The 15,554-nt window shown below is 42.1% G+C and overlaps 1 protein-coding gene across 1 annotated transcript in view; it reads right to left on the bottom strand.

Moving 5' to 3' along the window:
* Nucleotides 1-1,854: 1,854 nt before the first annotated feature.
* LOC120993584 (oocyte zinc finger protein XlCOF6.1-like) overlaps nucleotides 1,855-15,554 on the bottom strand; it is a 33,430-nt gene continuing 19,730 nt past the window's right edge. The window contains exon 2 of the mRNA XM_040422059.1: nucleotides 1,855-2,964. Coding sequence (XP_040277993.1) covers nucleotides 1,855-2,886 — 1,032 coding nt within the window. The 5' untranslated portion in view covers nucleotides 2,887-2,964. The remainder of the gene's footprint in view (nucleotides 2,965-15,554) is intronic.

The following is a 15,554-nucleotide window of genomic DNA, read 5'->3' as shown; positions in this document are numbered from 1 at the left end:
GTATAGGTTTTATTTGTTTTACTACTTTAAAAAAGATAAAAACATTTGAAAATAAAACTTAATTTTTCCTTGCATCGCCATATAACTTTTTTATATTTCAGTCTACAAAGCTGTAGGAGGGCTTGTTTTTTGCGTAACTAACTATATTTTATTAGTACCATGTTTGTGATATATACTGCGTTCATCGTACAATATATACATTTTTTTAAGTTCAAGCATTTTAACACACAGCGATAATAAAATATGTACATTTTTTATTGTTAATATATTTTTATATATAAAATTGAGAAAAAGGGGTGATTTAAACTTATATTGATGTTTTTTTAATTAGTTTTTTTTTTTATTTAACTTTAAAAAAAACAAAAAACAATATGGCCCTTAGGGGCATAGTACATGTGATCTCTTGATCCCGTCTCCTATTCACACTAATAGATCTCTATTAGGGCTCATGCACACGACCATATGTATTTTTAGGTGCGAAAAAATTGGATGCACAAAAATCACGGATGACGTCCGTGTGCATTCCATATTTTGCCGAACGGAACGTCTGGCCCCTAATAAAACAGTCCTATCCTTGTTGGTAATGCGGACAATAATAGGACATGTTCTATTCTTTTGCAGAACGGACATACAGAAACGGAATACACACAGAGTAACTTCCATTTTTTTTTTTTACGGACCCATTTAACTGAATGGTTCTGCATACAGTCTTAAAAAAAAAACGGAACAGACACGGAAAGAAAATACGTTCGCGTGCATGAGCCCTTAGGGCGAATAGGATTTTTACTCTCTCCATTCTGTGCTGTGCCTCGTACATAGCTCAGTATGGAGAACGCCATGGCAACCGATCAGAAGGCAGAGGGTACCGGCACACAGTGCAGTTCTGACATGCATTCAGGATGCAGTTTTCAATTTAGCCAGTTTGGCAGCCTCGTTAACCCCTGATGTTCTGCATAGTGGGAATGATTTAAGTAATTTCAGCTAGCTACAATAATAAACGGCATTCTGAATGCATGTCAGAACTGCGCTGTGTGCCAGCACCCAGAGGGAGCAGCATCCCTCTGCCTTCATTCACAGGTGCGTTGAATGCAGCACCTGAGGGGTTAAATGACGGGCGCAACGCAATCTCCGCTCCCTGTCAGGTCAGATACATCCCCTCAGGCATTATGACGTACAGGTGAAACTTGAAAAATTAGAATATCGTGCAAAGTTCATTTATTTCAGTAATGCAACTTAAAAGGTGAAACTAACATATGAGATAGACTCATTACATGCAAAGCGAGATATTTCAAGCCTTTAGTTGTTATAATTTGGATGATTATGGCTTACAGCTTATGAAACCCTAAAGTCACAATTTTGAAGTACCCTTTGCTCAGGGGGTATGGATTAATTAGCTGACTAGAGTGTGACACTTTGAGCCTAGAATATTGAACCTTTTCACAAAACTCTAATTTTAAGCTGCATTAATGCAATTCCTTTTAATTTGCATTACTGAAATAAATGGACTTTTGCACGATATTCTATTTTTTTAGTTTTACCTGTGCAGTTACATCATAATACATGAAGGGGTTAAAAGCCCGGACAACCCCTTTAATTTTCAGCCAAAGCATTTCCCACATTCTGTATATTAAATAGGCTTCTCTTCTGTGTGAATTCTCAGGTGTCTCACAAAACTTGATTTCTCACTAAAACACTTAATTCAGTGCAAGAAAATGGCTTTTCTCCTGTGTGAGTTTTCTGATGTCGAACAAGATGTGATTTCTCACTAAAACACTTCTCACATTCTGGACATGAAAATGGCTTCTCTACTGTATGATTTCTCAGATGTGTATCAAGATTTGATTTTTCATTAAACTATTTCCCACATTCATGACATGAATATGGCTTCTCTCCTGTATGAATTCTCTGATGTTGCACAAGACTTGATTTATTACTAAAACATTTCTCACATTCGGGACACGAATATGGCTTCTCTCCTGTGTGAATTCTCTGATGTTGCACAAGACTTGATTTATTACTAAAACATTTCTCACATTCAGGACACAAATATGGCTTCTCTCCTGTGTGAGTTCTCAGATGTTTATCAAGCTGTGCTTTCGAATTAAAACACTTTTCACATTCAGGACATGGAAATGGCTTCTCCCCGGTGTGCATTTTCAGATGTATCTCAAGATCTGATTTCCGAATAAAATTTTTCCCACATTCAGGGCATGAAAATGGCTTAACCCCGGTGTGAATTCTCTGATGTACCTCAAGAATTGATTTGTTTCTAAAACATTTCCCACATTCCGAACATGAAAATGGCTTCTCTCCTGTGTGAGTTTTCTGATGTTCAACAAGATGTGATTTCCGAATAAAACATTTCCCACATTCTAAACATGAAAATGGCTTCACCCCTGTGTGAGTTTTCTGATGTCTCACAAGATGTGCTTTCTGACGAAAACACTTTCCACATTCTGTACATGAATATGGATTCTCTCCTGTATGAATTCTCTGATGTATCACAAAACTTGATTTATCACTAGAACATTTCCCACATTCTGAACATGAATATTGCTGCACCCCAGTATGAGTTCCCAGGTGTATCTTAAGACAATGTTGATTCCTAAACCTCTTTCCACATTCCGAACATGAAAATGGCTTCTCTCCTGTGTGAGTTTTCTGATGTTCAACAAGATGTGATTTCTTACGAAAAAACTTTCCACATTCTGAACATGAATATGGCTTTTCTCCTGTGTCATTTGTCAGAATTTCAGCAACACTTGATAGCACATTAAAAGTTTTCTCTCTTTCAGAACATGACCGTTCAGCTTTCTGAATTTCATTGTGCACAGAAAGATTAGCATTATTTTCAAAATCCTTCCCATATTCAGAATTTGCAGACATCTCACCCAGATTATGCCAGGTTCTATTATTGCTAAGTTGGAATTAGATGACCTTGGGAGACTTTTATCCAGTCTTTACCTGAAGAAAGAAACATTTTATAAGATAAAAGGCTTCCCCCCCCCCCTAATTGCACACAAACAGTTAAAATATAAAATGTAATTAATATGCAGATAAAAAAATGTACCAACGTTATACTAACTGCATACTTAACCCCTTCAGGACCCTGCCATTTTTCACCTTAAGGACCAGGCCATTATTTAGCAAATCTGACCTGTGTCACTTTATGTGGTGGGAACTTTAAAACGCTTTTACTTATCCAAGCCATTCTGAGACTGTTTTCTCATCACATATTGTACTTCATGACAGTGGTAAATTTGAGTCAAAATATTTCATTTGTATTTATAAAAAAAATACCAAATTTACCCAAAATTTAGAAAAAGTCTAAATTTTTAAAATTTCGATTTCTCTGCTTTCAAAACAGATAGGGATACCTCCTAAAACAGTTATTACTTTACATTTCCCATAAGTCTACTTGGTGTTTGAGTCAGTCATTCTGTATATTACATTTTCTTTTTTTGGATGTTAGAAGGCTTAGAAGTTTAGTAGCAAATCTCAAAAGTTTTAAGAAAATTTCCAAAAAACTATTTTTAAGGACCAGTTCAGGTCTGAAGTCACTTTGTGGGGCTTACATTATAGAAACCACCCATAAATGGCCCCATTTTAGAAACTACAGCTCTCAAGGTATTCAAAACTGATTTTACAAACTTTGTTAACCCTTTAGGTGTTCCACAAGAATTAAAGGAAAATGGAGATGAAATTCACTTTTTTGTCAGATTTTCAATTTTAATAAAAAAAATTCCAATAACAAAGCAAAGGTTAACTCCTTAAGGACACAGCCTTATTTCACCTTAACCCTTTCATGACCAAGGGTCATTGATGCCCCAGTGTCCAGGTCAAAATTTACAAATCTGACATGGGTCACTTTATGTGGTAATAGCTTTGGAACACTTTTACTTATCCACACCATTCTGAGATTGTTTTTTCGTGACACATTGTACTTCATGATAGTCAAATATTTGAGTCAATATATTTCACCTTTATTTATGAAAAAAAAACAAATTTACCAAAAATTTAGAAAAATTCACAATTTTCCAAATTTCAATTTCTCTGCTTCTAAAACAGAAAGTCATACCTAATAAAATATTTATTACTTAACATTCTCCATATGTCTACTTTATGTTGGCATCATTTTGGAAATGTCATTTAATTTTTTTAGGACGTTAGAAGGCTTAGAAGCAATTCTTACAATTTTTAAGGAAAATTTCCAAAACCCACTTTTTAAGGACCAGTTCAGGTCTGAAGTCACTTTGTGGGGCTTTCAAAGTGGATACCCCCATAAATGACCCCATTGTAGAAACTACACCCCTCAAGTTACTCAAAACTGATTTTACAAACTTTGTTAACCCTTTAGGCGTTCCACAAGAATTAAAGGAAAATGGAGATTAAATTTCAAAATGTCACTTTTTTGGCAGATTTTCCATTTTATAAAAAAAAAAATCTGTAACACATTGAGGGTTAACAGCCAAACAAAACTCAATATTTATTACCCTGATTCCGCGGTTTACATAAACACCACACATGTGGTCGTAAACTGCTGTACGGGCACACAGCAGGGCGCAGAAGGAAAGGAATGCCATACAGTTTTTGGAAGGAAAATTGTGCTGGATTGGTTTTCTGAACGCCATATGTTTTTTATTTTTCTGCCAATCGTTCATTTTTTGCAGAAAGTGTTGAGGTTTTTATTGGTACCATTTTTGGGTACATAGGATTTTTACGGACGTGGCAATACCTAATATGTATACTTTTTCTTATTTATTTAAGTTTTACACAATAATAGCATTTCTGAAAACCAAAAAATTATGTTTTAGTGTCTCTATAGTCTGAGAGCCATAGCTTTTTTATTTTTTGGGCGACTGTCTTAAATAGGGTATCATTTTTTGCGGGACGAGGTGACGGTTTGATTGGTACTATTTTGGGGGTCATAAGCCTTTTTGATTGCTTGCTGTTGCACTTTTTGTGATGTAAGGTGCCAAAAATAGCTTTTTTGGCACTGTTTTTTTTATTTTATTTTTATGGTGTTTATCGGACGGGGTCTATCATGTGATATATTTATAGAGACGGTCGTTACGGACGCGGTGACACCGTAATATGTGTATTTTATTTCTTCATAGGAAAAGGCAATTTCTTTTTTTAATTTACATTTTTATTTATTTATTTATTTTTCATTTTTATTATTTTCACTTTCTTTTTTTATCAAGTCCCTCTTGGATCATGAAGATCCAGTGGGGCTGATGGCTGTACTATACTTTTCAATGCTCTTGCATTGCAAAGTATAATACTATTAGATGCCCTGTAATGCCCCGTAGGTGCCAACAGCGGACGCTTTTGCAATGCGTCCGGTTGCCATGGCAACCATCGGGTGCTGCAATCACAGCGCTGCAGCCTTGATTGTTGAGAGAGGGAGCTCCCTCCCTCTATTAACCCCATGGATGCCGCAACCGCGGCATCTATGGGGTTACAGGAGAGTGTCAGCATAGAGCTGACATTCTCTGCTGATGGCGGCGGCTCAGTAATGGAGCCGCTGCCATCACACACAGCAGGGGGATCGGGGGAAGCGCTGGAAAGGGGGGGTATGGCCGCCAATATTGAGGGAGGCTGGGGCAGGAGGGGCGGGTGAGAATGAATGCATGGGGCGGGGAGGGGGCGGACCGCATCAGGGCAGCTGTCTCTAGGAGATGAGCTGCAGGCGGACACAAAGGGGGGCTTGAAGGGGCACATCCACAGATCGGGGGGACAGATCGGAGGGGGTATTACGAGGACACTACCTGATTTCAGGCTCTGATCTGCAGAGCGCAGATCAGAGCATGAAATCGGCATTTTTTTCACTGCCGCGATCTGCACAGACTAACCAATCGGATCGATTGTCGGCAAAGGGCCACTCTGATTGGTCCCTTGCCGGCATTACTGCACTGTATGCTGTCCGTGACAGCAGCAGGGCTCGGGCAGAAGCTTTAATCCAAGCGCTTTGCAGTGCTTGGATTAAAGAGCTGGTTTGACGTTTATAGACGTGATAGCTGCACGGGGCATGTGCAGCTATCACGTATATATATACAGATTGCGGTCGGGAAGGGGCTAAGGACTTGGCCATTTTTTGCAAATCTGACCACTGTCACTTTAAGTGGTGATAACTTTAAAACGCTTTGACTTATCCAGGCCGTTCTGAGATTGATTTTTCGTCACATATTGTACTTCATGACACTGCTAAAATGAAGTAAAAAAATAAATAATTTTTATTTATAAAAAAATACCAAATTTACCAAAAATTTGAAAAAAATTGCTAATTTCCAAGTTTCAATTTCTCTACTTCTATAATACATAGTAATACCTCCAAACATAGTTATTAGTTTACATTCCCCATAGGTCTACTTCAAGTTTGGATCATTTTGGGAATGATATTTTATATTTTGGGGATGTTACAAGGCTTAGAAGTTTGGAAGCAAATCTTGAAACTTTTCAGAAATTTTCTAAAACCCAATTTTTTAGGGACCAGTTCAGGTCTGAAGGCACTTTGTGAGGCTTATATAATATAAACCACCCAAAAATGCTACACCCCTCAAGGTATTCAAAACTGATTTTACAAACTTTGTTAACCCTTTAGGTGTTGCACAAGAGTTATTGGCAAATGGGGATGAAATTTGAAAATCTTTTTTTTTTGCCACATTTTCAATTTTTTCCACTAACAAAGCAAGGGTTAACAACCAAACAAAACTGTATCTTTATTGACCTGACTCTGCCATTTACAGAAACACCCAATATGTGGCCGTACACTACTGTACGGCCACACAGCGGGGCGTAGAGGGAAAGGTGCACCGTTTGGTTTTTGGAGGGCTGATTTTTATGGACCGGTTTATTTACACCGTGTCCTGTTTCAACCCCCCTGATGTAGAAACTCCCTAAAAGTGACCCCATTTTGGAAACTATAAGGTGGCGGTTTTGTTGGGATTATTTTTAGGGTACATATGATTTTTGGTTGCTCTATATTACATTTTTGTGAGGCAAGGTTACCAAAAATTTAAATTCTGAAATTTCATCTCCATTTGCCATTAACTGTTGAGGAACACCTAAAGGGTTAATAAAGTTTGTAAAATCAGTTTTGAATACCTTGAGGGGTGTAGTTTCTTAGATGGGTCACTTTTGTGGAGTTTTTACTCTAGGGGGGCATCAGGGAGGCTTCAAAAAGGGACATGGTGTCAATAAAAAAGGCCATAAAAATCAGCCTTCCAGAAACCATGTCGGTCCTTTACTTTTGTGGCCTCCCTTTTACTGATACAGCAGTTTACGACCACAAATGTGGCGTTTCTGTAAACTGCAATATCAGGGTAATAAATACTACGTTTTGTTTGGTTGTTAACCCTTGCTTTGTTACCGGAAAAAACAGATTGAAATGGAAAAGTGCCAAAAATAGCTGTTTTGTCACAGTTTTTTTTTTTTTACCGTGTTAATCTGGGGGGTTAGGTCATGGGGCATTTTTATAGAGGAGATTCTTACGGATGCGGCGATACCTAATAAGTCTACATTTTTTTACAATTATTTAGGTTTTAGACTATATTATCCTTTCTGATACAAAAAAAAAGGTTTTGTATCTCTAAAGTCTAAGAGTCATTTGTTTTTTAGCTTGCTTTTTGATCGCTTGCTATTAAAATTTTTGTTGGGTAAGGTGACAAAAAAAGTTCTTTTTTTGCACCTTTTTTTTTTTTTTTGGACCGTGTTAATCTGGGGGGTTAGGTCATGGGGTATTTTTATAGAGGAGATTATTACCGACGCAGCGATACCTAATTTGTATACTTTTTTTTTTTTTTATTATTTTCGTTTTTTTGGGTGTCTCAAGTCTGAAAACCAGTTTTTTTTAATCCGATGTCAGTGGCTATATTGGGATATAAATTTAGTACTCCATGGAAGTGTGATACTCCCTGAAGCAACTGTCAATGCAAAGGCCCGGATGATCAGGGCACGTGTCGCACTGAGTAGTGGTGTCCTTCCGTATCCCCCTCCTGCGACACACTCTGCACTTTTTTTGGGGTCATCCTTTCTTTCCAGTATGGGGGACCACACCTGGAAAGTGTTGGCCAGGGACGATCCGGGCGCCTCCAGTTCCTGAGGTACTCCGGCCTGCTCTTTCCCGTTCCGAAAAGATCAGGACCTTGAGGACTGCCTCATAGAACTGAAGGAATGTCCCTGTGTTGCCAGCGCTTCGGGATAGTACAAAAGAGTTGTACAAAGCAACCTGCACCAAGTAGACCACAACTTTTTTGTACCATGCCCGGGTTTAGCGCATGGCATTATATGGCTTGAGGACTTGATCAGAGAGATCAACTCCTCCCATATACCGATTGTAGTCGACGATACAATCGGGCTTGAGAACAGTTGGCGCGGTACCTCGCACAGGGACAGGGGTGATGCCGTTACCATGAATTGTGGACAGTACAAGGACATCCCTTTTGTCCTTATGTCTGACCAGCAACAGGTTTTCACTGGTAAGGGCACAGGTCGCACCCCTGGGGATAGGTACCTGGAGGGGGTGGGCAGGGAGGCCGCGTTGATTTTTCCTCACGGTCCCACAAGCGGACGTGGATCTGGGGATACTAGTATAAAAGTTATCCACGTAAAGGTGGTAACCCTCATCTAGCAGTGGGTACATAAGGTCCCACACAAGTTTCCCGCTAACACCCAGAGTGGGGGAACATTCTGAGGGTTGAATACAGGAATCTCGCCCCTCGTATACACGAAACTTGTAAGTGTACCCTGAGGTACTCTCACAAAGTTTGTATAGCTTCACGCCATACCTCGCCTGCTTGGAGGGCACATACTGGTGTAAAATTTGTCTCCCCTTGAGCGCAATGAGAGACTCATCAACCGCAACCTACCTTCCAGGTACATAGGCCTGTACAAATTTGTCCCCAAAATGATCGATGACCGGCCGTATCTTATACAGACGGTCATAGGCAGGATCACCTTGGGGGGGGGGGGGGGGGGACATGCTGCATTATCTGAATAATGCAGACATTTCCGGATGGCCTCAAACCGGGAGCGTGTCATGGCCGTACTGTAAAGTGGGGCCTGGTAGAGGACGCCCCCACTCCAGTAATGCCTGACACTAGGTTTTTTGACCAGGCCCATATGCAGCACGAGGCCCCAAAATGTCCTCATCTCGGCTGCACTGACCGGCGTCCAGCCACCGGGCCTGGCCAAAAAGGAGCCCAGGTGTTGAGCAACGAACTGTTGGACGTACAGGTTCGTCTGCTCCACCATCAGATTTACCAGTGGGTCACTGAAAAAATGACTAAAAAAGTCATATTCAATGTAGCCCACTGTGGAAATCTGGATTCCTTATTGGCCTACAAAATAAGGAATCACGGGCTCGTATCGCTCTGGGGTACACCAGACAGGTTCACCGGCAGGGTGTTCCGGTGAATTTAACTGGCGGGCCGGAAAACTAGTTCGAGCCCCACAGCTGCTCGTACTAGGCTGGGCCACAGGGTCCCTAGAATGGCGGTCCCTTTGCTCCGCCTGGCGGCGTTTTCGCCGCCTTGGGGGGTCATCATCATCACTAGATGATTAGGAGGACGCGGATGACAACAGGAAAGTGGGGTCATCCTCGTCCTCACTGGGACTCTCGGAGTCGGAGGCAAGCTGGGCATATGCCTCCTCGGCCGAGAACGTCCGGCGGGCCATAGGGGAGTGTGTGTCTGCGTGTGTATGTAAATCTTTATTTGGTGTGCGTGTGTGTGGGGGCGCGGGTGTTCACGAACTCACCCTAAAACCAACAGAAAAAAAAATAATAATAAAAAGGGCAAAAAATGAGAGAAAAAAAAATACAAAACCGCTGATCAACCGTCCGAAGTTGATCAGCGGTGGAGTGTGCGATGCGCTAACAGTGGCCGGACGCTAAGAGTGCTGGCCACAGTCAGCGTACCCCCAAAAAAAAAAAAATCCTGAACCCCAAAAAACTTGGGGAGGGGGGCAAGCGGCAGCACCCCTGGGGGGTCTAGGGTCACACAGCTGTGCTGTGGACCCCAGACACCCTAACTTAGGGTGATGCAATAAAAGTTTTTCAAACTAACTTTCCCTTTATTTTCCCTGCCTAGCCCAAACTTTCCCTATACTTTCCCTAAGTACCTGCTGTTCAGATGGGGGGTGCTGGGGCACAGATCGGGTCCTGGGGGGGCACAGATGGGGTGATGCTGGCACAGATCGACAACGACGAGAAGGAGAGGAGCGCTTGCAACATTTGAATCTGCCGCCGTCCCGCCCACCAACCAATCAGAAGCGATCCTGAGAGGTGATGTCACCATCACCATTCAGGATCGCAGGATGGTGATTGGTGGGGTAAAATCACACCACCATCACCATCCTGTTCCGGGTTATCGGGTCCTCAGAGACGCGAATAACCCGGAAACGCAGAAAACCGCAGGTCTGAATTGACCTGCGGTTTTCTGCGATCGCATTTGCCCCAGGTGCCTGCTCAATGATTTGTGTGCCTCCGCTGCTCTGCCGCTTTCACACACGAGTTAAACTGACATGGCACGCGTTGCTGTCAGCGCGTGCCATGTTCTTCTCAACAGCATGTTCTTCTCCCCTGTGCTGCTGCCACCAATAGACTGATAGAAGGGAGGGGGGGCTGTGGCCACTGCGCCACCAATGAATATAGTTTATGCCTGAATACAAACGCAGGCTGCGGGTGCCGGCCATATCCCATACCTGGCACCCAGCCTCTATGACTGCGCGCTGCGATCCACCACTATTAACCCATCAGGTGCGGTAACAGAAACAAAAAAAAAAAATTGCCACCTTGTCCTGACAAAAATTAGGATCGGACTGTTCTATTATGGTCCAGACGTTCCATAAAATGTGGAATGCACGCAGCTTTTTTGGTGTTTTATTTTTTTCACGTGGTATCGAGTATCGCAATACTTTTTTATGGTATCGAAATAGTCAAAATTTTGGTATCGTGACAACCCTAGGTAAGACTTTTTATTTTATTTTTATTATACCGTAATTATATGTATTTTAAATTTGGCTCCTAAATTTTTCAGTTTAGGAGCCAATAGCTCCTTCATATATTTTTTTAGTCAGGGGCCCTGCCTAGAGGCTCGGTCTACTCTCCTTTTGCGCGCCCACGTACACTTGATTGACATCCTTTTTCTCCGCATCGTCCTCATAATCCCGTGCCGTTCCGTTTAGTATTCGGTGCAGTGAGTGAAGGACGCTCGGCTGCTGCCAGCTTCCTCACTGCGCCTGCGCTGATTACGTGACAGGCCTCCCTGGGCAGTCCTGCCTGGAAGCAGCCGAGCATCCTTCACTCACTGCGCCGAATACTAAACAGAACGGCGCAGGCGTGGGATTATGAGGACGATGCGGAGAAGAAGGATGTCAATCAAGTGGATGTGGGCGTGCAAAAGGCGAGTAGACCGAGCCTCTAGGTGCTGCAGCAATGCCCTCATAGCACCTAGAGAGAACAGCGGCAGGCAGGGACTTAAACATACTGTTATGTACTGCTGACATTAGCACATAACGATTTTTCCCATGACAGAAACACTTCAACAGCCAAACAAAACTCAATATTTAGAAGTTTAGAACGCCATATGGTTTTTAGAGGGCAGATTTCACTGGGATAATTTAAGTTGCCATGTCACATTTGAAGACATCCTGATGCACCCCTAGAGTAGAAACAAAACCATTTTGGAAACTACGGGATTAGGTGGCAGTTTTGTTAGTACTACTTTAGGGTACATATGATTTTTGGTTGCTCTATAGTACACTTTTTGTGAGGCAAGGTAACCAAAAAAAAAAAAATAGCTGTTTTGGCATTGTTTTTTTTTTTTACAATGTTCATCTGACCGGTTAGGTCATGTGATTTTCTTTTATAGAGTTGGTTGTTACGGACGCGGCAATACCTAATATGTATACTTTTTTTTGTGTCTCCATTTTCTGAAAGCCATATTTTTTTCATTTTTTGGGCGATTGTCTCATGTAGGGGCTCATTTTTTGCAGGACAAGGTGACGGTTTCATTGGTACCATTCTGGGGTACATACGACATTTTGCATCACTTTTAATCCCTTTTTTTTTCGGAAGTGAGGAGAGTAAAATTTCAATTTCATCATAGTTTTTCTTTTTTATGGCGTTCACCATGCAGGGAAAGTAACAAGACCCTTTCATAGATCAGGTCATTACGGACGCGGTGATATCAAACATGTGTAGAGTATTTTTAATCAATAATAAAGGTGCGGCTATAAGAAATTGGGTTATTTTTTTGTACTCTTTTGTGACCCAGACCCATTTGATTCTTGAAGATCCAGTGGGTCTGATGCCTCTATAATACACTGCAGTACACTATATAGTGTACTGCAGTGTATAGTGATAAAGATTCCCTCAATCGGGGCTGATTATGTTTGCTCTACTGCTCCAGATTAATAGTAACCCAAGGGTTTTACGTGCAAGGAAGAAAATAACTATGACACACACACTGGGGTCAAAGCAAATTCTTGTTTATTACAGGAATTACAGCAGTTTATATAGACATCAGAGAGGCATCCCCCCTGAGGCATGTGGCATTGTTACATTGGCTGAAATATGAAAATAAGAAAATAGATAAGACTTGGCACCTGCGCAGTGTGCATTGTTTTACTAACTCTGGTATGTAAATATCTAGCTATAGTGGCCATCTTGTAATGGAGTCTGTACTAACAACAGAATAGCATATACGACGCAGCAAGGAGGCGTGTTCTCTTCAGTAGGATGGAACCTTTGGGCTCTGGAGAAGATAAGGTGTTGTCTGACAGCTAAAGTATCTGGGAGCTTTCTTAGCTGAATTCAAAGAATGTTCTCCACATCTCTATCAATAGTAACTTTACACCTAAGCTGATCAGGCTCCTGCTTTCAGCAGGAGCCTGATCAGGCTAAAGGTACTGTCACACAAGCGTTTTTGCTGGATCCGGCAGGGTCCAGCAAAAACGCTTCCGTTAAAGCTAATACGGATGGTTGAATTATCAAAACGGATCAGTCATGAACTCCATTGGATGTCAATGAAGGAAGGATTCGTTTTCTATCGTGGCAGATTGTGCCAGAGAAAACGGATCCGTCCCCATTGACTTGCATTGGGGGTCATGATGGATCCGTATTTGCTCCCAGGACGAAAAGCAAAATACAACATGTTGTGGTTTGCTCTCCGGTCTGGGAAGGCAACTAAACAGAACGGAATGCATTTTGGAGCATTCTGTTCTGTTCAGTTTTGTCCCCATTGACGGTATTGAACCCCTATGACGGATCTCAATACCGGAAAACTTTATCGCTAGTGTGAAAGTACCAATGGTAACCATCGGGACGCAGCCACAGCAGCGCAGCGGCCAGTGCTCCAGACTAAAAAAAAAAAATACCTAGTAGCCATTGGCTCCTGGACTGAAAAATTTAGGAGCCAAATAAAATTTTTAGTCGCCAAATCAAAACCGATTAAAATTTTTTGGTATAGTGACAATGCTACGCCGATCAGATCGGTGTAGGGTTGTTTCAATACCAAAATTTTTATTAGCTTTCGTCACCATAAAAAAGTATTGCGATACTCAATACTAGGGTTGTTGCGGGTATCGAAATTTCCATTTTTTCGATACTGGGCTGCGCTGCTGCGCAGTCTAGTATCTCTGAACATGAGAGCGCTGTTGTCGGCACGCTCATGTTCTATTCAGCAGCAGGGGGAGAAGGAAGCAGTCTCTCCCTCCCCCTGTGCTGCTGCTGCCACCAATGAGAAGAGAGGGGTGGAGGAGGGGCGGGCGCACTGCGCCACCAATGATAGGACTTTTACTACACAGAGCGCTCCGTTCGCCTGCTGTGCCCCATTACTGTCTCCTCTACTGCTCCACATGCTGATTACTATCGGAGCGATGGGGAGGAGACATCAGATTCACTGGTGGGCGTTCCTTTTTCCTGCACTGCGATTGGACAGCGCTACAGCCACGGAGAAGGAACGCCAACTAGTGAAGCTGATGTCTCCTCCCCATCGCTCCGATAGTAATTGGCATATGGAGCAGGAGACAGTAATGGGGCACAGCAGGCGAACGGAGCGGCGCCCAGGACTAATAGTAAGCGCTTTGACATCACTGGGTGCCGCTCTGTGTAGCCTGCTGTGCCCCATTACTGTCCCCTGACAGGTCTTATTCACCCTGATAGAGCTCTATCAGGGTGAATAGGACAAGGGATGAAAGATCCCAGGTTCTAGCCCCTAAGGGGGGAAATAGTTATTAAATAAAAAGTGTAAAAAAATAAAAATAAAGGAAACCCCCCCCCCCACCAAAATATTAAGTATGTATCACCCCCTTTTCCCAATTTCACATATAAAATGTATAAATAATAAACATATTACATATCGTCATGTCAGAAAAGTCCAAACTATTAAAATATAAAAAAAAATTATGCGGTGAACGCCGGAACAGAAAAAATAAATAAAAACTGCGCAATTCGCCATTTTTTAAAATGCAGAACGCACGTGGCTTTTTTGGTTTATTTTTTTTCACGTGATATTGAATGGTATCGAGTATCGCAATACTTTTTCATGGTATCGAAACCGAATCAAAAATTTGTAATATGTTTATTTATTTATCCTGCCCGCCGGATCACACTGCCGCAAGTGTGAAAGTAGCCTTAGTGTTTGTGTTTTTTTATTTTTTACTTACTATTAGCCCCCTTAGGGGCTGGAATCCTTGTCCTATTCACCCTTAGGCCCCTTTCACACGGGCGAGATTTCTGCGCGGGTGCAATGTGTGAGGTGAACGCATTGCACCCGCACTGAATCCAGACCCATTCACTTCTATGGGGCTGTGCACATGAGCGGTGATTTTCACGCATCACTTGTGCGTTGCGTGAAAATCGCAGCATGCTCTATGTTGTGCGTTTTTCACGCAACGCAGGCCCCTATAGAAGTTAATGGGGCTGCGTGAAAATCGCAAGCATCCGCAAGCAAGTGCGGATGCGGTGCGATTTTCACGCATGGTTGTTAGGATGAAAGTCTATTCACTGTTATTTTCCCTTATAACATGGTTATAAGGATAAATAATAGCATTCTTTAATACAGAATGCTTAGTAGAAGGTCAATTGGAGGGTTACATTTTTTTTTTTACAAAAAATGAACTCACCTCCTCCAATTGTTCGTGTAGCTGCCAGTCTCCTGTTCTTTCTTCAGGACCTGTCAAAGGACCTGTGGTGACATCACTGTGCTCATCACATGGTACATCACATGATCCATCACCATGGTAATGGACCATGTGATGAGCTCAGTGACTTCACCACAGGTCCTTTGACAGGTCCTGATGAAAGAACAGGAGACCGGCAGCTACGCGATCAATTGGAGGAGGTCAGTTAATTTTTATTTTATTTTTAACCCTCATTGGCACTGCGCCACTAATGTTTATTATACTGGGGAGTTGGGGGGGGGGGGGGGCGCACTGCGCCACCAATGACGATAACTGACCTGTTAATACAAATACAGGAGGCGGGTGCCGGAATCAAATAGCCGGCACCCGACCTCTATGACAGGGAGCTGCGATCCGCTGCAGTTAAC

The sequence above is a fragment of the Bufo bufo genome, chromosome 3, assembly GCF_905171765.1.
Source record: "Bufo bufo chromosome 3, aBufBuf1.1, whole genome shotgun sequence".
NCBI lineage: Eukaryota > Metazoa > Chordata > Amphibia > Anura > Bufonidae > Bufo > Bufo bufo.
The sequence above is the reverse complement of the archived record's forward strand: the minus strand, read 5'-3'. Positions and strand labels throughout refer to the sequence as shown.